Consider the following 24,893-nt stretch of genomic DNA (forward strand, 5'->3'; position numbering starts at 1 on the left):
ATCCAACCATTTTTCCCAGTGGGAACCTAAAAGCCATCCACAACTCCTTTCTTTCATTCCTGATAAAAGTCCTTTCTGTCTACCATTCCCCCAAGAATGGAGGGGATGGAAGAGGAAATGACAGACAAAAAAGGAGTTGCAGATGACTCTTAGGTCATCCTTGATTGAAAATGGCTGCATCACTGGCTAACTTTACACCCTTAGGACAACTGTCTAACCTCCACTCTTTCAGTTACCTCATTTACAAAAAATAAAATAGAACCTACCTCAGAGTGTTACTGGAAGGATTAAATGAGGTAATACACACACAACCTTGGAAGAGTGTCTTACATGTAGTAAGCATTCAATAAATGCCTGTTACAATCAGTCAATAATATCAACTCCACTTCTTTTCTATTTTCACTAACATTATCATAATTCAGGGATCATCAGCAATAACCTCTTAACTAGGCTCCCTAATTCTCATACCTTTCCTACCCAATTTATCAACACAATGCACCTAAAACTATCCTTCCATGTGATACAAGGTAAAGAATCTGTGAGGAATATTGCAGAAGAATATCCAAAATAAGGAAGTTGGATTAAATGGAACTTTTAGTCTTATAAATCTAAGATTCTGTGATTCTTATGAAAAGGTCACATTTTTTCTACCTATACAGGCCATTCTAAGTAAACATAGGCATTCATGAGTAACAAGTCTGACAAAGAAGTTGATACCATCACTCGAAAAAAAATCAATTCTGACTATGCTTTTAGTCTATTTAATACAATTCCACCGAGAGAGTACATTAAACATCTGGGTTTTCAAGGATTTTCCTAGAAAGGGCTATATTAACAATCCATACATCTAAACAGAGAGAGTGAAGTTACTAGGTTTCAAACACTTCATCTAAAACTTCACTACAAAGTAATGTCACTTAAACCAATTAGCCAAGAATCAGAAAACAAAACTGGCCTCTTAGTAGCCAATTTAAATCACTGAGCGCACTAATCATAACCAATTTTTTCATAGGGAAAGTCTCACATTGGGCTTTTTTTTTTTTTTCTCCCCCATGCACAATTCTAAAATGTTCGGTAATACAGACTTTCACCTCCCGCAACAGATTAGGAGGAAAAAATTTTATTTGAGAAATAGAAAAAAAGGGAAGGAAAGACTGAGGAGGCAGTCCATTCTAGTAGAAAGCCCACAGACTTTTGAGTCAGACAAACTTGAATTCTAATTCTTAGTGATTCTTGAAACACAATTATCTGGAAGGATAAAGTTTCTAAGTACTCTAGTCAGTGGGCTTGTTAGTGCTTATAACTGTTGAGAATACACTTACCACAACAGATTTTCTCTGGAAGTTTATGTTGTTGATGCAGACCACCTGATGGGTTGTATATCAGAAACACAAAATAAAGAAACAATAACTTCTATTATTAAATGAAAGCATAATTCTATCCAGGTATCAATAATGGCTATGTCCGAAATAACTCAAAATTACACTTTAATATTTCACTTTAAAACTCCACAAATTGGGACAGCTTGCTTGTTTTAAATCTATCAACAGTAACGGAAGTCGCTTTCTTTTGATAGAAACAGCTTGGCATTTTCAGAAGGTTTGTTAACCTCCAAGCCCATTAAATCTGCCAAATAAAGCTGTCATTCAAAACATTTCCACCCTACAAACACCACTTCCATCACAGTGAGTGGGTCTGATTTCCCACAAGGTTTCCCAGGCCCACCAAGTCAGTTTGAAGCAATCGCAAAAACTAATTAATGAAAACAAAGCCAGAAAGAGTAAGAGAAGGGAGGTGGGAAAAAAAAATACTTATAATTTATATGGCCTTGGGCTTTCAAACCCCTTGTCTCCTTTCTTCCTGTTCATTCTGGCGGGCTCTAAACCAGTCGGCGGCATGAAGCGGTCCCAGGAACCTTGGATTCCCCACTTCCCGGGGGGCTGCCTGGCATCACCGGTCTCGGGGACCTCACACTCTTCGCTCTCCCGCGGTCTGAACAGTCACGCCCCGAGGCCGGGGCTCACTCGGCCCTCAGATCCGGCCCTTTCGGATCGGCCGGCGCCTCAAACGCGCTTCCCTAGACTTGGGGCTCCTAATCACTCTGCGATTAACTTCTGTCACCGAGATGCTCCTCTTAGCAACCGCTCAAAGCGACCGTCACCCGACATCTTGCTGTCGCCTCTGACCTCCGACGTCAGCGGAAGTGGGACCGCCGAGGGGCGGGACCCGGAAGCTTCTGAAAGTGGGCGGGGCTTATACGATTCGGGTGGATATTAAATTTGACTTTTCATACATACACAGACGCTAGGAGGGTATGACTTGTTGACGTTTGGAAAAGCGAGGATACATATTTAGTGCGTGACGTGAGAAGAGCAGGTAGGAGAGGAGACAGCGTTACATCTAGAAGAATTAAGGCCCAGAGAAAGTATATTGAGAAACTTGGACACTGGGTTTGCCAGTAACGATGGGGTCTCCTAAAGCCAGGAGGGTGCCTCTCGTTCCAGGAACAGACATTATAAACCTCCTAAGTTTAAGTCCCAGGGATTTAAACTGTAAAATATGTGATTAGAGCCCAGGCCGTCTAATTGTGAAACTCCAGAGTCCACAGTCATCACTAGGCACTGCTGCCCTCAGAATTAAAAAAAAAAAAAATTCTAGCACATAATTCACACAAATGCAGGACAAATAGATTTATTGAAAAACAGGATATTTTGAAGCCATTCTGCTTGCATTTCATGTGCAAAACAGTTATAAATTTCAATAAGTTAAATCTTGATTAATTATAGACTATCCATTAACATTTTTTAAACCTTGAACCAGATTTAACCTTGGACTACCCTTCCTTCCTCCCCCTCCCCCCACCCCCCACTGTCCTGGTGATGTAAAACCATTAGCTACGTTAAAAATAATTTGAACACTGGTCTTAACCAAACCATGAAGCATTCTAAAACCAACTAGAAATTATGTGTAGTTTTCTAGTATTACCTGCGCCAGTATTCTCTATTAAACAGATTGTAAACTTAGTATTTTTCACATAGGATTAAGGATCAAACCCATGTTGTCTTTAGCCAAGTCAACAGAGGGGCAATTATCAAGCCAACCCCATCAATGCAAACAACTAATTTAGATAAATGATAGCTTCTAGTGACTTCCTGTTTTGATGAAGAGTTGAAAGTAGAGGGGAACTTATGTATTTGAGAAATGACATGTAAGTGAACAATTCTTTTCTATGAAAGTACTAGTATCTAGTTCTCTGAAAAATGTTTAAATGTATTAATGATTAGAACATGAAATCCTAATGAAAGCAATCAAATTTTAAATATCATAAAAAGTAAAACCACCTTGTTATAAACAAAACCTATATAGACCTCAGAGATATACTAAGTCTAAGAAATAGCACTTTCATTGGTCTGTGTTTACATTGTCTCTGTAATACAAATGTAACTGGAAAGATATAGAAATATCTTACTGTGTTTTTAAAAATATGAATAGTAGTAGTTTCAAAGTGCTGAGGATGAGGAGAAAAATGCCTCAAAGGACAAGGTTTTTAAGTTAGGAATAAAAAAAAAGGTTAGGCACATAAACACATAAAGGATCTTATAACCAACAACTTTATAAAGCAACTTTAGTCCCAAAGAAAGGATGGCTGTTCTTTAAGAAATGGGCCTTCGTGAATTATAAACTTTAACACCATTTTGCATTGAAGAACGAGAATATTTAGTGAGTAATGCCCCTATGGTTTGTTTCTCTCCACACAAATCCCTGTGGGAACAATAAAAAAAAAAAATAGCATTAATAATTTAAGGAACGTAAATTCAGAGTACTAGTTATTTTTATTTCTCTGTCCCAACAAGCATAAGGGTGTCTTATATCTATGGGACAGGTAGGTATAGAGAGGTTACTAAGACTAAACTAAATATATTACATGTTATATATCTCACTTAATCTTCACAATAACAGTATGAGTGATGTATTATTTAACCCCATATTAGACATTAGGAAACCAAAGCTCTGAGAAATTAAGTAAGTTCATACAGCTAGTAAGTGGCAGGGCCAAACTTTGCAGCCAGGTTTGTATGACATAAAGTCCATGTTCTTTCCATTGTACACACAGCTTCCAAGTTAGAAAAATAAACAATGTGATATTGTGGGGTCCAGAGTTAGAGAACCTGGATGCCAGGCTGCCTTTTATGAGCTTGTCTAGGTTACCTACCCTCCCTGAACTTCAGCTTCCTCTTCTATACCTCTAAGAGGCATATAACGAAGGAAGAGAAGAGTGTGAGGACATGGGCTGAAGAAGGGAGCAAGGGCCAGATCATGTAGGACCTTGAAAGACATGAAAAGGAGTTGGGATTAATGCTAAGTATAATGGGAAGCCACCAGGATGGTTTTAATTAATGGAAAGGTAGAATGGGATCTAAATTTTCAATAAGGGCAATAAGCTGATGATTATGGAAGCTGGGTGGTGGGTGTATGGAGGGTTCACTACATTGTCTCTTCTGAATGTTTGAAATTTTCCAAAATAATAAGTTTTACTATTGTTGTTGTTAGCTGCCGTCAAGTTGGTTCCTACTCAGGTCCACCCCATGCAGAAAAGAACAGAATACTCCCTGGTCTAAGGGCTAAAATAGAGGCAGGGAGACCAATTCGGAGGCAGGCAGGAGATGATGCAGCTTGGGATACGGCAATAAGGGTGGGGTGGTAAGAAGTGGCAGGATTCTAGATGTGTCCTGAATAAAGGCAGAGCCACCAGAATTTGCTCAGTTTTGATCGAGGGGGTGAGGGAAGGCGAGAAACCAAGGATGACTCCTAGACTCTTTGTGTGAACCACTTGATTAATCATAGTTATGTTTACTGAGATGAGGAAGACTGGGGAAGGACAAGAGGGAAACAATAGTTCTATTATGAACATGTTAAATTTGAAATTCGTATTAGACATCCAAGTAGAAATGTTAATTAGGCAGCTAGACAGAAGCATCTGAGGCTCAGGGAAAAGGTCAAGAATGAAGATAAAAATTTGGAAGTCACTAAATTTAAACGCAGGACTGGATGAGGGTACCAAGGGAAAAAGTATCAAAGGAGAAGAGAGGTTGGCTAAGAATAGAGTCCCGGAGCTCGTCAACATGTGAAGACTGGGAAGAACAGGAAGACATCAGCAAAGGAGACCAAAAAGAAGCGGCCATTGGGGAAGACAAGAGAAAACCACCAAGTTTCAAGTAGGAGGAAGTGGTCAACTGTGTCAAATAGTGCTAAGAGGTCAAGAAAACAAGGACAGACAATTGACCACTGACTATAGAAAGATGGATGTCACTGGGTTAAGATGTCATTGGGTTATACAGAGAATGGGAGGTAAAGAAACAGAGTGATAGTACAAAACTTTTAAAAAGGGTTTGCTTGGGAAACACAGAGGACACATGGTTCAGTAGGTTGTTGTTTTTGTTTTTTTTTTAATGAGCAAAACTAAAGAGTATCTTATGCTGCTGAAAATGATGCAGAAGGTTGTTGTTGTTGTTGTTAGTTGCCATCAAGTCAGCACTGGCTCATGGGGACCCCATGTACAACAGGACATAATGTTGCCCGGTCCTGTGCCATCTTCACAATCATTACTCAGACAGGCTAGGAAGAAAGGCCTGGCAATCTACTTCCAGAAATTAACCAATGAAAACCCTATGGATCACAACAGAATATTGTCCAATAGAGTGCTGGAAGATGAACCCTCTGGGTTAGAAGGCAACAATGGACTCAAGCATGCCGACAATCATGAAGATGGCATGAGACCAGGCAGTATCCTGTTCTGTTCTGCATGGGGTGGACATGAGTTGGAACCAACTTGACAGCAACAACAACAAGCAGTAATTTGGGGGCTAATTTTTTTCTTCCCATTTTTTCTCCTGCAATCTGGCTTCTACCAAGACGTGAACGTGAGGATGTTAGAGTAAGGCAGCAGGAAAGACAGGAGGTAGCCATCAGAGAGGGGTGCTTGCCTGAGAGTCATGGTGGAGTAGATAATCGGGCTGCCCCTCAAAAAGCTGGGATTTACAGGGAGGAGGGCAGAGAGGTGGTTTCAGGAGCAGTATTAAGGACAAAACGCATACCCCACCTCCAAAACCAGTAACTTGTGGAGCAGGGTAGAGAAGATAGTCACCACTTGAGAAAATTTCAAAGGAAATAGTAACCTCACGGAATACTCAGGAATTGTGTTCTATTAATAAATCTAAAACCCTTTGCTACTCCTTCTAAAAATACAACCTTCAAAAACTGTTTTTAATAAATTACTTACTGAATATACGGAGCAATATCTTCCTCTGTCCATTTCTCCCTTAGAGAGAAGAGGCTGTTAAAACGTTCCTGAGTGTCCTCAGGTAAATCATCTACTTTCAACAGAAATATAATTTCTGGTCTCGTGTGTCTATCCACAAGCGCTAAACCCTACAAGAAATGAAAGGAAAAGCGTCAGTTAAAGCAATGCTCTAATTTTTAAATATGAATCATTTTTACCTTTAGGCTTAACTTAGCCCAAGGTATTTAGAGTATCAGGTACACAAACTTAAACCAACGATTCAGAGACTTATAATAGCCTTTTTCAAAAACATGAGCTCCCATAAGCAGTGATTGCAGGTTAAACTTTTTCTTCTTTTTTCTTCCATAATCTCGCTCCTACCACCACCACCAGTTTATCAAAAGGTCTCTATTTCTAAATGTCACCAATGACCTCTCCTTGCCAAATTTCAATGGATCCTCTTCTTTTGCCCTGTTTTCTTTGTTCATGTTGATTACTTCTTCCTCTTTGAGTCCTCTTCCTCCTTTAGTATCTCTGATGTCACTGTCTCCTTATTTTCCTCCTAACTTTAGTGGCAGTTCCCCAGCCTCTGTCCCAACCCCTTTACTGGTTTTACTGTCTCCCTCCTGGAGAGTGGCTTGAACCACCACTTACTTGATAATGACTATATTTGTATTTTCGGCTCAGATTTCTCTTCTGAACACCAGACTTCTATATTCCAACTGATACGTGAACTCATTGCGTTTTTCATCTACACTTGCTCTAGTCCCACTATCCTAGGAAAACAGAAAACCTAGGCATCATCCTAGATTCCCGTATTCAAACCCCACAGCTAAGTGGTCAGTCACTAAGTCCTACAGATGTTAGGGCCTGAAGGTATCTCTGTCCACTCCTCATTACCTATTTCTATTCCTCTGTCCATTTACCCATGGCCAGAACTCTTAGGTAGGACTATTTAAGTGTCAAGGGCCTGAACAGTTCTTTTTCATAATCTAATCAACCTTCCATCCACACTCCTCATTACTGCCATAGTGATCTTTCCAAAAGTGTTCAGATAACTATTCTAACTGATGTCACTGAATGGCCTCAAAGAGTTTTCTGGATAGAGTTGAAATTCTTTGACTAGTCCACGGTGAACTCACTAACTTGCCAGCACCCTTCACTCCAGTCACACACCCCTACTAACAGCCACCCAATGTTTTACACTTCCAAACCTTTCAACATGCTCTCCCTGGACTCCTGGCTCTGCCTTTCTATCTACCAAAGCAATTGTTTGTCCTTCAAAACTCAGCAGCTAAATCTGGTTAATCAGGCTCAACCAGACTGATGAGTTGGGGATGATTTTCTGAAGCAATCTTCAGAAAGGTGCAATGGATAAGCCACGTGTCATTGATCCTGTAACATCTTTTACATCTCTTTCCCCTATTAAGTATCACTCTATATTGCAAGAACAGATTGATATGTGTAATGTACAACCCCTTTGCCGATTCCCAGCCTCGATCTGAGCATCTTGATAGCACTTTGTGTGACATTTTCTCCCCAGCACCTAGCATGGTACCTAGACATAAAAGGAACCCCGTAAATGCTGAAAAATCCTTTCATTTATGTAAGAAATATCTACTGAGCATAGACTACATGCCAAGCAGTCTGCTAGATAATCGGCATGCAACAGTGAACAAAAGAAACTCTATCAAAATGGAGAGAGGGGAGCCACATAATTAAACATTTTTCTTAAACTATTTAATTATAAACAGTGGTAAGTGCCATGCAAGAAAAGTACAGGGTGTTCTGGCAGAGTAAAACAGAAGACCTTTTTTAGATAGAGAGTGAAGGAAGGCCTCCTTGATGAAGTGACTCAAAGATGAGTAGAAGATGGCCAGGTGACATTAGGGAGAAGATCACGCCAGAACAAAAAGCCTGTGTGAAGACTGTGCGTTAGAAGATAGCTTGAAGCTTTTGAAGATCCGAAGAAAGGCTGGTGAGCAGTGAGTGGGATAGAAATTAATAAGAGATGAGGCTACGAGGGCAATTATAAGGGCCTTCTAGGGCACGATACAAATTCTGGACTTTATATCTTAAATGCCATGGGCTACCATTAAAGAGCTTTATGCAAGACTTAACGTGACTAGCATTTTTTAAAAGATCATTCCGGCAGCACCACAGAGAATGGATTGGAGATGAGACAAATTAAAAGTGCAGAGGGGCTGCTCAGGGATGCTGTTGCTGTTAGAGGCAGGAGGCAATAGCAGGATGGTGGTGGTGGAAATGGAGAGAAATGGAAGGCAATGAGATACACTGGGTGGGAAGGGGGATTAATAAATGGTTTTGAGATAATGGAAATGTTCTAACACTCGATGATGGTAATGGTTGTAAAGCTCAGTAAATTTACTAAAAATCACTTTTTAAAGGGGTGAATTTTATGGCATGTAAATTATACCTTAAGAGAGTTCTTTTTTAAAAAAAGGACTTGGTGTTAATTGAACGTGCAGTGAGTACACTCGTGATGGGTGGATGACTGGGAAAGTAAACTGGCTCCAAATTCAGCTCCAGGACGAGTTTCACTTTGCCTGATACTGAACGACAGCCCCCTGAATTATGGGAGGAAGCACTGTGCGCTATTACCTTAAGCTGCTCAAGCCTAGTTATCATTCCTTCGGGAACACTCTGTTGCCACACATCTTGAAATTCAGCGAGATTGAATTTCACTGCATTTTGAAGTAGCATCTGTGCTGTTGCTCTGCATATTTTATCAGCACTCAATTCAAAATAAACTTCACCTAAAGAAAAAGAATCAGATATTCATAGTCTTCTTAAAATTAAATACAGTAATATTTGCGATCATTAGCCATTAACCATTGCCATCAGGTCGATTTCAACTCATAGCGACCCTATAGCTATTAAAAAAAAAAAAAAAATTTTTTTTTTTTTTTGAGATGCAAATCAAAACTCCAATGAGAAACCATCTAACACCTGCAAAAATGCCTATGATCAAAAAACAGAAAACAACAAATGCTGGCAAGGTTGTGGCGAGATTGGAACTCTTCTTTTACATTGCTGATAGGATTGTAAAATGGTACAACCACTATGGAAAACGGTATGGCACTTCCTCAAAAAGCTAGGAGTAGAAATACCTTACGATTCAGCAATCCCGCTCCTAGCTTTGTATCCAAGAGATATAAGAGCAGTGACATGAATAGACATGGACATCTACGTTCACTGCAGCATTATTCACAACTCCAAAAAGATGGAAACAACCTAAGCATCCATCAATGGAAGAATGGATAAACAAATTGTGGGATATACACACAAAGGAATGCTACATAACTACTAGGAATACTGAGAAGTCTGCAAAACATAACGTGGATGAATCTGGACGTCGTTATGCTGATTGAAATAAGCCAATCACAAAAAGAGAAATACTGTATGGTCCTACTATTATAAAAAGTAAAGAATAGATATACACACAGAAAACAAAGTTCTTTGATGGTTACCAGGGATGGGAGGGAAAAGAAGGGGGAAATCACTTTCTAGATAGCGGACACTTATTACTTTTGGTGATGGGAAAGGCAATCCAAAATATGGGCGAAGTTAGCACAACATGACCAAGGTAAGTAAAGGCACTAAGAAGTACATGTGAAAAAGGAACAATTTCGGTAAATGTTGTATAACACGTACAATTTTGCAACAACAGTAAAGGCAACCAAAAAATATGGATGTGTATATGTGAATACAAAGGCATATGTGAGTAAATGCATGTGCACTCACAGGTGTGTCTGTGTCTGTAGGCATATGTATATACACATTTGTGTGTGCTGCATATATACCCACATATATAACAAATCACATAGGGGGCACAGTTACAGAAGCTTTCTAGATATATCCAAACAACACATAGGGTTGGCTTACTGGGTTAAAAGGCTTGGGACAATAGTCTCAAGAGACAACTTAGTCAATTGGCCTAATATAGTTCACAAAGATAACGTTCTACACCCTACTTTGGTGAGTAGTGTCTGGGGCCTTAAAAGCTTGCGAGCAGCCATCTAGGATACAACTATTGGTCTCTGCTCATATGGAAAAAAGAGAATGAAAGAAAACAAAGGCTCAAAAAAGAAACTAGTCCACAGGACTAATAGCCCACAAGAGTCACGGCCTCTTCTAACCTGAGACCAGAAGAACTAGATGGTGCCTGGCTACTACTACCAGGCGTTCTGACCAGAGACACAATAGAAGATCTCACATAGAATGGGAGAAAAATGTAGAACAAAAATCAAATTAATAAAAAAAGTCAGACCTACGGGACAAATGGAGAGAGGAAACCCTAGACTACCACCCTAAAATACCCTCTGAAGTTGGAATTGGAGCTATTTCTGCAGATCACCTTTCAGCCAAATAATAGACTGGCTTATAAAACGAACGCTATCACCTGTGAGTCATGTGGTCCCTTAAACAATTCACTTTATGAGACCATACTGTCAACATTTACCCAAAAGCAAAGATGAAATAGCAAGGAGGGGAAGGGAAGCTAGAGCAATAGAAATAAAACCAACAGAATGGAAATAATGAGAATGCTAACACACTGTAAAAACTGTAACCAATGGCATGGGACGATTTATATAAAAATTGTTAAAGGGGAACCTAATTTGCTGTGTAAACTTTCACCTAAAACACATATTATTTTTTAAAAAACTGAATATACTAACAATGTTTCTTTTTCCTCAATGGCTGTTCTCAGAAAGAATTACACCCCTCAATAATAACCTCCTACAACCCCATGGGTTCTTATTTTTAATATGAACATACTTCAGAAAGCCACACCAGTTTTAACACACAAGCATTAAAATACCCATTAGAATACTTTCCAAGTCTTACCTTCATCTATATATTTCTTTCCATAACATTTAAGGCAGTGTTCTATCATTTCCCTGAAAATTTTAAAACACCAATTTGAAAAGTTATCAGCATTTTTATATACCATATTTTAAGCCTCATTGCTTCTAACTAGCAACTAAGATATAATTTGAGATTTGAAATACTAAGTGATTTTGACTAACAAATAATACTTTATTTAGATTAGAATTAACTAAAATGTACTAGGAAGCTACTATGTGCTGGGCATTATGTTAAATAAACATTTTTACATGGCTTATGTAAGCATATATTTTTTATTATAAGATACCTCAAATGTGACAATTTTTTTTTTAATGGACAAAAAAGATGATACACATCTAGCGGTTGTATATTTTTAAAATTTCTATAAGACATCAGAATGTAAATAATATATGCACTGGGTGTAGTTCTAGAATGGAAAATAATTTTTCCCTTTAGGGAAATCTGGAGGGACAAGTAATTAAAATACTTACTCTGGTTCCAGTGGGCCAAGTTCCTGAAGGCAGGTATTCAAAGGAACTTTACTAAAAGACCAAGATTCAGAATCCACAAGCTGAGTTACATGATTCAGAAGTTTCATCTCATAATCAAATTCAAGAATCCTCCAATAACCTACAAATTCCAAAAATTATATTTACCAAACATTTTAAGCAAATAATTGCCTAACAGATTGATAAAGTAGCCCCATAATTTTGTCCACTTGCAAAAAAAAAAAAAAAAAAAGAGAGAATACAAGTCATAGGTTTCTTTAAACAATGATCCTTTATTCCCAGTTACTCCTAGGTGTTTTGGAATCGCCAGTCTTCTGTTTAGTAGCTGAGTGTTTTCGTTTGCTCCACCCAGGGACTCCTAAGAGTACTTTACATAGGAATAACACTTTGATTTTTTTCCAGGTGCTTTAATAAACATTATCTCACAATAATCTTGTCATTCTAAGTGAAAATGTAGAAACCTGCACCTGATCCAGTCATTTCATTAGAGTATCACATAAACGAAGTGAAGATCATAGGTTCAATAGCCTACACGGTAATTTCCACTGTGCTGTACTGTCAGTCTATAAGTCTCATGGCAGCCATCTTGCAAAATTGTTCCCACATTCAAGCTAGCTCATTCAAGAGATGAGAGACTCAGAGATACAATGAGGACCAGTGGAAAAGTAAAGCTGGGCATCAAGACACTTTTCCCTACTCCCATGAAAGACCACGGAATGCCAATTTTATCATTGATGGCACTACCACCAGGCCCAGAGAAACAAATCAATGACACATCCACCAATTCCAAGGGAGAATGTTTATGTTCTTATTCTGAAAAAATAAAGGCAACATTAAAAAGTGGGATATATTTAAAACTGAGGAAGAGAGCTAGGAATAATCTATGCATTCCCCTACCAAAACTTTATTTCCCTTCAATAATGATTCATGCAACGGGCTGTATTAAAATTCCTTGTTTGGTTTACATTTTTTCCCTTAATTTTAACATTCATTGTTTCCATATACCATATGAATTGGCAGCAAGCATCCTAATTAAAAACTTAATTTCAGATGCATAGGACCAAGTGGGTCAAAGGAACCACAACCAAGACCTAAGTGCTTCCAGTTAGTTCTAATGTTGCGTGTAGTTGCTCTACTCAGCAGAATTTGCCCCATATGGGAGTTAGGGTCTAAGAAAGGCTAATCTTCTCGGGAAGACTGTGAGCAAAACAAATAGTGCATCTACTTATGCATGCTGATTTCCTCCTTCCTGATACACGGGTGCAGAATAAAGCTGCATCATTCTGGACAAGCTAAACTAGGCCGAAAAATGCATGCCAACATTTATTCAAGTATTACGGATGGCCTGGGTGCTGGAAAAAAGCTGACTCCAGACCAGAGGACTTTCAAATCATAGAAGAAGAGCTACTTGGCTTCTCTATCAACCCCTAAGACCAAACACACCACCGTATCTTTTTTTTTCTCATGACTATTTTTTGTGTGTGTGCACTTTAAGTGAAAGTTTACAAATCAAGTCAGTCTCCAATACAAAAATTTATATACACCTGGCTATATACTCCTAGTTGCTCTCCCCGTAATGAGACAGCATACTCCTTCTCTCCACGCTGTGCTTCTGTGTCCATTTATCCAGCTTCTGTCCCCCTCTGCCTTCTCACCTCCCCTCCAGACAGAAGTGGCCCACATAGTCTCATGTGTCTGCTTGAGCCAAGAAGCTCACTCCTCACCAGTATCATTTTCTATCTTATAGTCCAGTCCAATCCCCATTTGAAGATTTGGCTTTGGGAATCACACCATCGTATCTTTTTAAATGGCTTATTGTACAATTTGTTTAACACATATTCAAAATTTCATTAAGAATGATTACAAGAAGAAACAAAGTAGCAAGCATTTGAGGTTATTAACTAATGAGGCTATTAACTAATTAATTCTGAACAAGGAATTCAAGGACCTGGGTTCTAGACCTTATTCTGACACTAACTCAAAATGTAGCCCTGGACAAGTCAGTTCCCCTTCCTAGGCCTTAGTGGCCTCACCTACTAAAGAAAATGAATAGCTTAGACTAGTCTGAGGTCTAGGGACCCTTCTGGATCTCACATGTTCCTTCTTTTACCACTTAATCCAAAGAAAATGGCCTGTAAGGAGTGGTTAAATTCACTGGTCACAGATGGACCACTTCACGCAAAGATGACCACACAGTCTCTATCCATGCCCAAAAATACAAATACCATTTTGGAGGCTGAAAGATTAAATAAACAGCGTGCAATAAGGTGAAGATGTCCAAAAACCTCTTTTATATAATGCCCAATTCTATCACTATTCATAACAATAGTAAGTAATGCTACCTCCAATTTCGCAGGCATTTAGGACTTGTAATTGTGTCATTATTTCTTCCTCACTTGCCTGAATTTGATCAAGCAAATCTTCAGTTGTATACTGAAACAAGAAAAAAATGCTTTTAAGGGCTTTGAAGAATGATATTTCTTAGATTTCTTGGTGAATTTTGGGAAATAAATACATAGAACAAATAAAGCAACATTTATCCACTAATTCAGTTTCTTTTGTTAATGCATAAAGATTATCACACTAAGAAGTAAACTAGGGTATAGACCACATTTTGATATTTTATAAAAATTTTTTAAATATACAAAACCCAAAAAGGATTTGAGAATTTTGGTCAATGGGTGCTTAGTCTTTTTTTTTTTTTTTTCCCTCCATAGAAACATAAAGAAAACACAGTGGCAAATATTCATGACCTTGGATTTGGTAATGACATCTTAGATATGACTCCAAAAGCACAAGCAATGAAGGAAAAACTAGATAAAATAGACTTAATCAAAATGATAAACTTTCATTCTTTAAAACACCATCAAGCAAGTGAAAAAGACAACCTACAGAACGGGAAAAAGTATTTGCATATCATATGGTCTGATGAGTATCTATACTATATAAAGAACTCTTACAACTCAATAAAGAAAAGACAAATAATCCAATTAAAAATTCGGCAAAGGACTTGAGTCCAAAAAAGGTATACGAATGGCCCACAAGCACATGAAAAGATGTTCAACATCATTAGTCACCAGGGAAATGCAAATCAATGCAAATGCCACTTCACATTTACTAGGTTGTATATAATCAAAAGGATAGATAATAAAAAACGTTGGAGAGGATGTAGAGAAACTGGAACTCTCATACATGGCTGGTAAGAATACATGATGGTGTAGCCACTTTGGGAATATGTATAGATCATACATAGAGTTACCATGTGACCCAACAATCCCACTCCTAATTATATACCCAAGAGAAATGAAAACATATTATGTCCACAGAAAAACTTGTACCCAAATGTTCATAGCATCATTATTCATAATAGGCAAAAAGTGGAAACAATCCAAATGTCCATCAACTGATGAATGGATAAGCTATGGTGAAACCATACAATGGGATATTACTTGGCAATAAAAAAGGATTAAATACTGACACATGCTACGACGTGGATGAACCTTGAAAATCATTATGCTGAGTGAAAGAAGCCAGTCACAAAAGGCCACATAGTTTATGATTACGGTTCTATGAAATGGCCAGAATAGGCAAATCTACAGACAGAAAGTAGATTAGTGTTGCCTAAGGCTGAGGGGGATGAGTAGTTTGGAGGGTGATGGTTAAAGCGCATGATATTTCTTTTTGGGGTATTGAAGACATCCTAAAATTGACAGTGGGAAAGGTTGCACAGCTCTGTGAATACACTAAAAGCTTTAAAATGGGTGAGTTGTAAGGTACGTGAATTACATCTCAATAAAGCTGTTAAAAAAGAAAAAAGATAAAACTTTTAATATAAATATGATCTTTAGAATACCAGTAGTGCTCTGTAATTTTTTAATTACATTTAAAACATCTAATTTATTTTACTTGGTTTATAAATATTCTTCCATATTTCCAGAAATTGGCCAGTTATAACATTAGAGTAAGAATACATTCCATTTTCATAGTATCTTCTCTTAAGAGAGCCTAATAGTATTTTTTAATTAAGTAAAAATTAATCGTACCTCTAAAAAAATTATCATTTCATAGGAACATGAGAAGCTTTCAGCTACATGAATGTCACCATGATACCTAAGATTTGTTTTAAAATACTCTAAGAGAGGAGAAACAATGTGGAAGGGGCAAGGAAAAAGAAGAAACAAGAATGGCAAATATTGATGCGTCCAAGCTGAGTGCTAAATATATAGGAATCATTATACTACTCTCTGTTTTTGGGTACGTTTGAAAATTTCATAACATACTTAAAAAATAGAATGTCACCATTCCAAACCAAAAACCCAAACCCATTGCCATCAAGTCCATTCCAACTCATAGCGACCCTATAGGACAGAGTAGGATTGTCCCAGAGGGTTTCCGAGAAGCAGGTAGTAGATTTGAACTGTCAACGTTTTTGATTAGCAGCCCAGTTCTTAACCACTGCGCCACCAGGGCTCCATGTGACCATTAAGTGGCTCTAGTTATAGTTTTATTTTTAAATTCTAAATTAAAAAAATGAAAATAATAGTCTTACTTTTGAGCGATTTGAATCCTTTTCTTTTTGACTGTCAGGCCCTTCATAGGTATTTTCCATTAAACGTTTCTTCAGCTTCTTTAATTTAGGTCTACATCTTTTTAATTCCCAGTAATTATTAGAAAAACCAAAGATCTAGAAATGATAAACATATAACATCTTAGGGACCATTTTAAAAAAAATTTCATATAAAGTTCCATTACCTATCTGCTCTCAACAAAAAGCAGAAAAAGAGAGCCAAGCTATTTTTCTTTCTGTTGGGAAGACACGCATCCAACCATCTCAAGCAGATGGACAAGCATCTTCGAGAAACATCCTTTCAAACTTCAGTTAAGAAAATAATGCCTAAACCAAAAATATTCCCTGAACTCTTCTTAAAACCAAAAAATGGTTTAGCTTAACTAGTGAAGAACTTCTGTCTTGAAGATTATGTTCTTTTAAGAACTATCTACATGTGATCAAAGTGACAGTTAGGTACCATCGAGTTGGTTCTGACTCATAGCAGCCCTATAGGACAGAGTAGAACTGCCCCACAGGGTTTCCAAGGAGCAGGTGGTAGATTTGAACTGTCAACCTTTTGGTTAGCAGCTGAGCTCTCAGCCACTACGCCACCAGAGCTCCCAAAGTGACAAAAGCAACTCAAAAGGTTAGACAGGAAACTTAGGAGAAGTGAGTCTTTGTTAATCAGGGAGGAACAACTCAGAAAAAGAGAATGAAAATGATTGGACAACTGAAAGAAAGTAATCAATCTCACTGAATGATACATGTAGAAACTTGAATTAGTGAATGTTTTGTTGTGCATATTCTCAACAAGAAGAAAATAAATTATATTAAAACAAACACTGTCAACATAGCGGAAACCAATAATTGAGCTTCACGTCTCAAGTGTACAATGGAAATTAAAGTATGCCCCAAAAAGAGTAACCAGGATGGAGACAATTCTGCAAACCAGTGGGAAACAACCCAAAGTGAGTATTTTTAGACTAAAAACAGAAAATAAAGAAGAGTCATTATGGAAATCTTTAAATAATGAAGGATGCTAACAGGAAAGGGGGTAACCTTGTTCGGTGTTGCTCGTGATCTCAAAATTAAGCAGTGTTAAGGGAGACTTCTATTCAATGCAAGAACTTTCTAATATTTAACATTGCAGCTAATTCTACTGTTGAAGTTGTGAAATAGTGAGAGTCCTATCACTAGAAGAATTCAAGGTCACAGAGGCTGGATGATGGATAAATATCAGTGCTGGCACATAGTAGGTGCTCAGTAAGTGTTTTGTGAAAGGAGAGCAAAAAGTTGAACTGGATTACCTCTGGGGTGCCTTCCAACTCTAAAATGAAAGAACAAAATGAAAGAACAGGGGTGCTTTTATTCTCAAAGTACTATAAGACTTGTACGGCAAGATGAGGCCGAGTCTGGAGGAGATGCTGCTGAACCTAAGGCCAACAAAGGAGGGCTTAAAGACCAACCCAGAGAGGTTGTCCAGTTCACAAACCAGCAGACTGATAGTCAAATCCGACACAAAGATGTTAATGTTTACTTGTATGCATGTGCGTGCACATGCGCGAATTGAGGGAAGAAGAGAGAGGTCTGACAAGGTGTTTACATTAATTGCCAATATTGAAAACCTAGAAGATTTCATTCCAGAAAAAATCTCAGAGAAGAGAATCAGAAGATCTGGCGATGCTGGGTCCACTTTTCCACAAAGCAACTGAATAGTGGCTGCCCCTTTACTTGGGGTATATGTGTTCCAATTCACTATAGACCCCACCACTCCCTACTACTGCTGAGAATGGGTATCCTCTACCATCTATCAACGCCAGCCAGCTTTGCTCAACTGCATTCCTTGTTGTCATTGTTAGCTCCTGCCAAGTCAGCTCTGACACATGGTTACTCCATGTACAACACAACGAAGTGTTGCCTGGCCTGCGTCATCTTCAGGGTTATTGGTACGCTCAAGTCCACTGTTGCAGCCACTGTGTATTTTGAGTGCCTTCTGACCTAGGGGGCTCATCTTTCAGCATTATACCAGACAATATTCTCCTGGGATCCATTTCATTTAATTTTCAGAAGTAGACCGCCAGACCTTTTTTCCTAGTCTTAGCCTGGAAGCTCCGCTGAAACTTGTCTACCATCAGTGACCATGATGATATTTGAAATACCAGTGGCATAGCTTCCGGTATCATAGCAACATACAAGCCAGTACAGTGTGACAAACTGACAGACGGGTAGTGGTCTGCATTCTTCACCTAACTCTTATAGGCATCTGTGTGCAACCATGGATTAAGACTTTGATTAGTGGATCTTTGCTTAGTTTTGCCTAGTCCCAGGGCATGAAATTCATATCATGCAAACGAGAGCTCAAAGGCACTCACAGATGTTGTTTACCCTCGTAAAAACACCTATAAAACAGATAAGTGCTGAGAAAATACCATCTTTTTACAAAAGGATGAATTGCCGACATTTCTAGTTAATTATACTGAAAGCCTTATGTTGTTGCCGTGTGTGGTCAAGTCAATTCCGACTCATAGCAACCCTGCCACGGAGCCACTGGGTTGGTTCAAACAGCTAGCCTTTTGGTTAGTGGCTGAGTACTAAACTGTTGCACCACCAGGGCTCCTTGAAAGACTTATTACCCTACAAAACCAAAACCCAACATTTACTGGAAATTCTTCCATTCCGCTAACAACATGTGAATCACCGAAGCTTCCCAGCATTTTCCCGTCTTTCCACACCACTTCTATTTTTAACGAAGCAGCTGACCAGAAGTCATTCTGAAATAATTAAGGGCTCTGCTTTGATAGTTGTATGTGTAACAACCTAGACAGGATGGAGACTTCTGCTTGGTAACTGCCATCCATAGTCTCCAAAATAATTAAGTATTTGTTATTAAAAAACCAAATCCATTGCTGTCAAGTCGATTCAGACGCATAGAAACCCTATAAGACAGAATAGAACTACCCCATAGGATTTCCAAGGCTGTAAATCTTTACAGAAGTGAACTGCCACATCTCTCTCCCATGGAGAGGCTGGTGGGTTCAAACCGCCAACCTTCCAGTTAGCAGCCAAGTGCTTAACCACTGTGCCACCAGGGCTCCTTGAATTTGTTATACTTGGCTACGATTATTAATGAACTAAACCAACTTCAAAGCTGAGAGCCATGACTCTCTAAAAAACTCAAATTTCTTCATTTCTCTACCTCATAAACATTACCAAATGCAGTAGTTATGGTTTGAGGGAGTCTCATTTCAAAACGGTCACAAAGAAATTTACTAAAAATAGGTAAAACTTTTAAAATGAGTCACCTAATAGCAAACCTTCTGTTTTACATAAAACAATTCACTTGTCTGAGACTCAAAATCAAACTGGGAAAGTTAAGATAACTTCACAAGACTTTCAAACAAACAAAAGTTGTGGAAACAAATGTCATTGAAAAACTTGCTCAATTCCCCATGATTATACATTTCATACCTAAAGTATTTAACTAAAGGCAAGTTCGGTACATGTGTTAATATTCATATATAAGCCAGGAGACAGAAAACAGTACCTCAGCATGAATAATGTTACTGTGTGTTTCTTCTGCCTTCAGTTGGTCTGAAGTTTTACAACCAGGAATAAAAAGTAACATATTTGAAGTTTCTGCTATTTTCAAGTCGTATGTCTTATCTTTACTGCATATCACAGCCTGCTCATCTTTATCACCACGAATAACAAGACTGCAGGAAAACAAGAGAAAAAAATATATGGTTGATTTAAGACTCCACCAGACACCTTCATTATAAACAATACCAAAACCTTGTAGACTTGTAAATTTAAGTCTTAAGGCTGCATCTGGCCCCTGCTCTCACAGCTCCTGAGCAATGATGGGTTGGCAGAGTAAGCACTGGGCCAATAAAGAGCTAGATGGACACAAAGGAAAGATAACTAAACGTGGGCAAAGGAGGGAACCCTGGTGACACAGTGGTTAAGAGCTCAGGCTGCTAACCAAAAGGTCGGCAACTAGAATCCACCAGCCACTCCTTGGAAACCGTATAGGGCAGTTCTACTCTGTTCTATAGGGTCACGATGAGTCAGAATCGACTGGACAGCAATGGATTTGGTTTTGGGGTCTTTTGGGCAAGGGAGAGAGGTCCCTGGGTGGCACAAACAGTTTGCACTCGGCTACTGATCAAAAGGTTGGCAGTGCAAACCCACCCAGCCAGTGACACTATGAAAGAAAGGCCTGGCGATCTTCCATAAAGATTACAGCCAGGAAAATTCTGTGGAGGAGTTCTACTCTGTAACACGTGGGGCCACCATGAGTTGGAATGGATGTGAAGGCAACAGGTTTGCTTCAGTCAAGACTTGTCACAGTATTCCAGAACATGCTAAGCAGTGCTTCTCTAACTTATGTGTAGGGATCTTGGGGAATCTTGCTAAAAAGCAGATTGGTATTCAGTAGGTCAGGGATAGGGCCTGGGAGTCTGCATTTCTACCAAGCACCCAGATCATGACCATGCTCCCACTCCGGGTAGCAAAATGCTTAAAGAACTAACATCCTAAAAGAAAGGAAAAGTGTAAGACACAGCATACACAGGGCAGGCCTGTTGCAAAAGAGAAATGAAAACCTTCATCCCTCAAGAGGGGGAAAGTTCAAGGACCCCAACTCCTTGTTTTGTTCTGAGTATCGCCTAAAAAGCGATAAGCATGTCCTGTCTAATCATCAGCTATGTTGCAAAGAAACAGACCTTATGAAAAGAAGGCTGTAAAGCTAAAGGAAAAATAGGAAAAGGAGATGTTTACAAACTGGACTAAAGGAAAGACTGTGACATGGAAAAAAGGTTTATCGAGGATGAAAAAGCAAGGAAAAGAAGATGAAGGCGAGGAGGAAAAGAAGATGAAGGCGAGGAGGAAAAGAACCAAAAGCCGTTGCCGTGGAGGCAATTTTGACTCATAGTGATCCTATAAGACAGAGTAGAACTGCCTCATAGGGTTACCTAGGCTGCAATCTTTATGGAAGCAGACTGCCACATTGTTTTCCCAAGGAGCAGCTGGGGGGTTTGAACCCCCAACCTTTCGGTTAGCAACCAAGCGCTTAACCACTGTGCCACAGGGTGAGGAGAAAGGAAGACTAAGGACAAAGACGACGGAGATGGCAACAAGGAACTTTTTGATGCTGATGTGTTTGAAATAAAAAGTATGTGAATTTCTTAAAGGTAAGCTTTCATTTATGCGAAAAGAATAAAAGTTTTTAACTTCCAGGTGCTGATAAGGAAACCCTGGTGGCATAGTGGTTAAGTGCTACAGCTGCTAACCAAAACGTCCACAGTTCAAATGCACCAGGCGCTCCTCGGAAACTCTGTGGGGCAGTTCTACCCTGCCCTATAGGGCCGCTATGAGTCGGAATAGACTCGATGGCAATGGGTTTTTTAGATTACACGGCATTAAGAGATATAGCGATCCTCTAGACTTCATCAAGATTGTTTTCAAGTACCACCTCACCTTTGACTATATTTTTATGCACAGTCTTGTTGCAAATTAGTAGCTCATTAAAATCAGATCCCCACTGAGTGACTCTAAGCAAGCCCTTCTCTTTACCCTACTGTTGTTAGGTGCCATCCAGTCGGTTCCAACTCATAGCGACCCTAGGTAGAACAAAAAAAGCTGCCCCATCCTCACAATCACTGCTATGTTTGAGCCATTGTTGCAGCACTGTGTCAATCCATCTCACTGAGGGTCTTCCTCCTTTTCACTGACCCTCTACTTTGCCAAGCATGATGTTCTTCTCCAGGCACTGGTCCCTCCTGATAACATGTCCAAAGTACCTGAGACCAAGTCTCACCATCCTCACTTCCAAGGAGCACTCTGGCTGTACTTCTTCCGAGACAAATTTATTTGTCCTTTTAACAGTCCACGGTATATTCAATATTCCTTGCCAACATCACAATTGGAAGGCATCAATTCTTCTGTCTTCCTTACTCATTGTCCAGTTTTTGTATGCATATGAGGTGATTAAAATACCATGGCTTGGATCAGGCACCCCTTAGTCCTCAAAGTGACATCTTAGCTTTTTAACACTTTAAAGCCCTATTACCAGGGCTGTAATAGTCCCTTAAACTTATTCCCTACATGTGTTACCTCTTATCTGGGTAAAATAAACTAATACAAGTTAGATGGCTAGGAGCACTCTAGAAATATTAAATATTACCACGGTATTTTAAGTAGAATGACAGTGTTCCATGGGTTCTCGGCATCACTGTTAGTGTCTCCAAAACTCTACTGAGGTTTTATTTCCTGATCTGTTCCCACTGCCTCCAAGATCAATTGGATCGGTCATACTGATCATCTCAGTCCCGCTAACTGAACGGCCCATCAGAGGCGTAGAAACCACCCCGACCCCCCCCCGCCCCCACGCCCCGCAAAAAAAGAAAAACACCCTTGCCGTTGAGCGGATTCCGACTCATAGCGACCCTATAGGACAGAGTAGAACTACCCCATAGGTTTCCAAGGAACGGCTGGTGGATTCGAACTGCCGACCAGTGGTGTGGAGTCCTAGGAAAAAGGAGTGTGCTGGGACTCTGGCCACCAGCTTACTGTGTGCGCCCGGCCAAATCAATGGCTTTCTTTGGTCCCGTGTGCTCATGCTGAGTTTTCCTGCACCAGCGTGGCAGCGCGGTGAGTCTCGGGCACTGCACCCCGGCGGCTCGAGGCAGACCCTGGCCCTGCCCCACCTCACCTGTGTCCAACCTCCAGCTGTTGGCACAGCGCGGGCTCCAGCTCCAGCAGGCAGATGTCGCCGGCAGCGGCGCCGTTGGCCCCGGGCCCGAAGGCCAGGCAGTGCACGGCCGGGAGCAGCTCGGCTGCGTTCAACTTGGCGACCTGCAGCGTCGCGTCCACCTCCTCGCGAGTCCTCTTCATCGCTGCGCAGGGGCGGGGGCCTAGGGGACAAAAAGGAGGCGCCCAAGCGGCCGGAGCCTGCGAAATGCGCACACACAGTCTGTTTCAAAAGCGCGCCAAGGTGGCGGCGGCGGGGCGGGTTTCCGGGGCGGAGCGCCGCGTCCGAGGCCGGTCGGAAGCTTCTCAGTGAGCAAGCCTGGCGGAGGCCGGGTCATCCCTCGCAGAGCAGCGTTTGCTGGAAGGAAGCACCGCTTAGCGGGGAGGTGTCCACGGGTGATCGCTGGAGTAGTCCTGCCACCGGCGTGGCGTGGCCTCGGACACTTACTAGCCGTTTTCACTGTCCCCCTGCCACCATTGCCCTCGTCCCCGCTCCTTATTTCCAACTAATGCTCCCATTTCTTGCCATTAAAATAATATTCGTACTTTCTGGCAGTGGTGGGCCTATGATAAGCACTTTGCAGGTCCATGAGCCCTTCACCACAGCCTTGTGATGTGGGCCCGTGTTCATCCCGTTTCGCCCTTGGTCTCACAGACAGACAGTGGCAGTCTGCCACCTAGTCTGTATGGGGTTTGTGCAAACAACCCTAGCAAGTCATCTCACTTTTGGGGGCCTTGGGACCATTCTTCGGGAGACAACGGCATGGACTAGATCCATACACTTGTTGAGTACCTAGACTGCAGGTTAGGACAGGTGTCAAAAGGAAAACCATCCTAAGCTTGTGCTTCACAACTGTGACGCAAACCCGCTGTGTGTGCAACAGCCACCTGGTCCACTCTGCACTCCCAGAGGACTGGGGAACAGGGAAATTGGTGCAAAGCAGCTTACGCTGATTGCTGTGCCGTGAACAGTAAAGCTCTTTAGTCTCTGGAAAAAAAAAGGAAAACCACTTTCCAGGACTGGGGAGGCCCTCCAATCTCCTAGGGAAAGTGGGCAAACACCATTGCAGATTGTGTAAGCTGCCCACTCGACTTTCTCCAGATCTCTTGTAGACAAAAGTTGACAGTGACCTGAATACAGAACTGATATCCCTTAGTGATGCAAGCGGTTAAAGGCTTGGCTGCTAACCAGAAGGCTGGCTAGTCCAGTCCACCCAGAGGCAACTCAAAAGAAAGGCCTGGCGATCTTCTTCCAAAAACCAGTTATTGAGAACTCTATGGGGCACAGTTCTACTCTGACACACACGGAGTTGCCATGAGTGGGCGTCAACTGGATGACGACTGAATAGAATACAGAGTTCTAGTTCCATGAGGGAAGTTCATCAATACATGCCCATCGTAGCGTGGTGAACTCCTCCAGGGGTGCTCACAGACTCATTAAGAACTGTCACTGACCCTGAGACCTGAAGTTCTTTAGCAGCCTGGGAGGGATATTCCACATAAAATGTGGCTACAAGTTTGTGTAAATCAGACCTTGGTTGAAGTAAGAGAATGATTGGGGTGGGGTGAGATTCAAAGGATATGAGCAAGCATTTCCTTTCAATTCCAGTAAAAATATTTGCAAATACAGAGCAGGGCATTGCAGGGGCCTTGGTGGTGCTTCAGTTGGTGGTGGAAAAAGTTGGTTCATATGACCTACTTCTTCGTTAACATTGTCTTTTTAAACACCTGAATGAGTAAGGAATATGGTAGCTTAATAATAGTGAGAATGGACAGCAAATAGACAGGATTTGGGCAATAATTTTGAGATAGAGTGGACGTAGAATTGATTATGGAACTGGATTCCAAATGAAGATAGAATCGATAAGTCATGGAGGGTAAAAGAAGGGAAAGAGTCAAGAATGAATTCTAGGTTTCTGCATTTCCCATCATATGC

At 40.4% G+C, this 24,893-nt stretch overlaps 2 protein-coding genes across 3 annotated transcripts in view; both read right to left on the reverse strand.

The window, feature by feature from the left end:
* TAF2 (TATA-box binding protein associated factor 2) overlaps window positions 1–2,206 on the reverse strand; it is an 89,875-nt gene extending 87,669 nt beyond the window's left edge. For both annotated transcript variants that reach the window (XM_064268012.1, XM_064268013.1), the window contains exons 1-2: window positions 1,815–2,206; window positions 1,323–1,376 (exon numbers count right to left, since the gene is read on the reverse strand). In XM_064268012.1, the coding sequence (XP_064124082.1) occupies window positions 1,323–1,376; window positions 1,815–1,898 (138 nt within the window). In that variant the 5' untranslated portion in view covers window positions 1,899–2,206. The remainder of the gene's footprint in view (window positions 1–1,322; window positions 1,377–1,814) is intronic.
* Window positions 2,207–2,867: 661 nt separating this feature from the next.
* Window positions 2,868–23,294, reverse strand: DSCC1 (DNA replication and sister chromatid cohesion 1). The gene is made up of 9 exons (XM_003408165.4): window positions 22,920–23,294; window positions 19,752–19,920; window positions 16,208–16,342; window positions 14,001–14,091; window positions 11,641–11,779; window positions 11,150–11,202; window positions 8,903–9,057; window positions 6,281–6,429; window positions 2,868–3,762 (listed from the first exon to the last, which is right to left on the reverse strand). The coding sequence occupies exons 1-9, from the start codon at window positions 23,099–23,101 to the stop codon at window positions 3,654–3,656; spliced, it is 1,182 nt and encodes a 393-aa protein (XP_003408213.1). The 5' UTR covers window positions 23,102–23,294; the 3' UTR covers window positions 2,868–3,653.
* Window positions 23,295–24,893: the final 1,599 nt, after the last annotated feature.

This window comes from Loxodonta africana, chromosome 14 (genome assembly GCF_030014295.1).
Source record: "Loxodonta africana isolate mLoxAfr1 chromosome 14, mLoxAfr1.hap2, whole genome shotgun sequence".
NCBI lineage: Eukaryota > Metazoa > Chordata > Mammalia > Proboscidea > Elephantidae > Loxodonta > Loxodonta africana.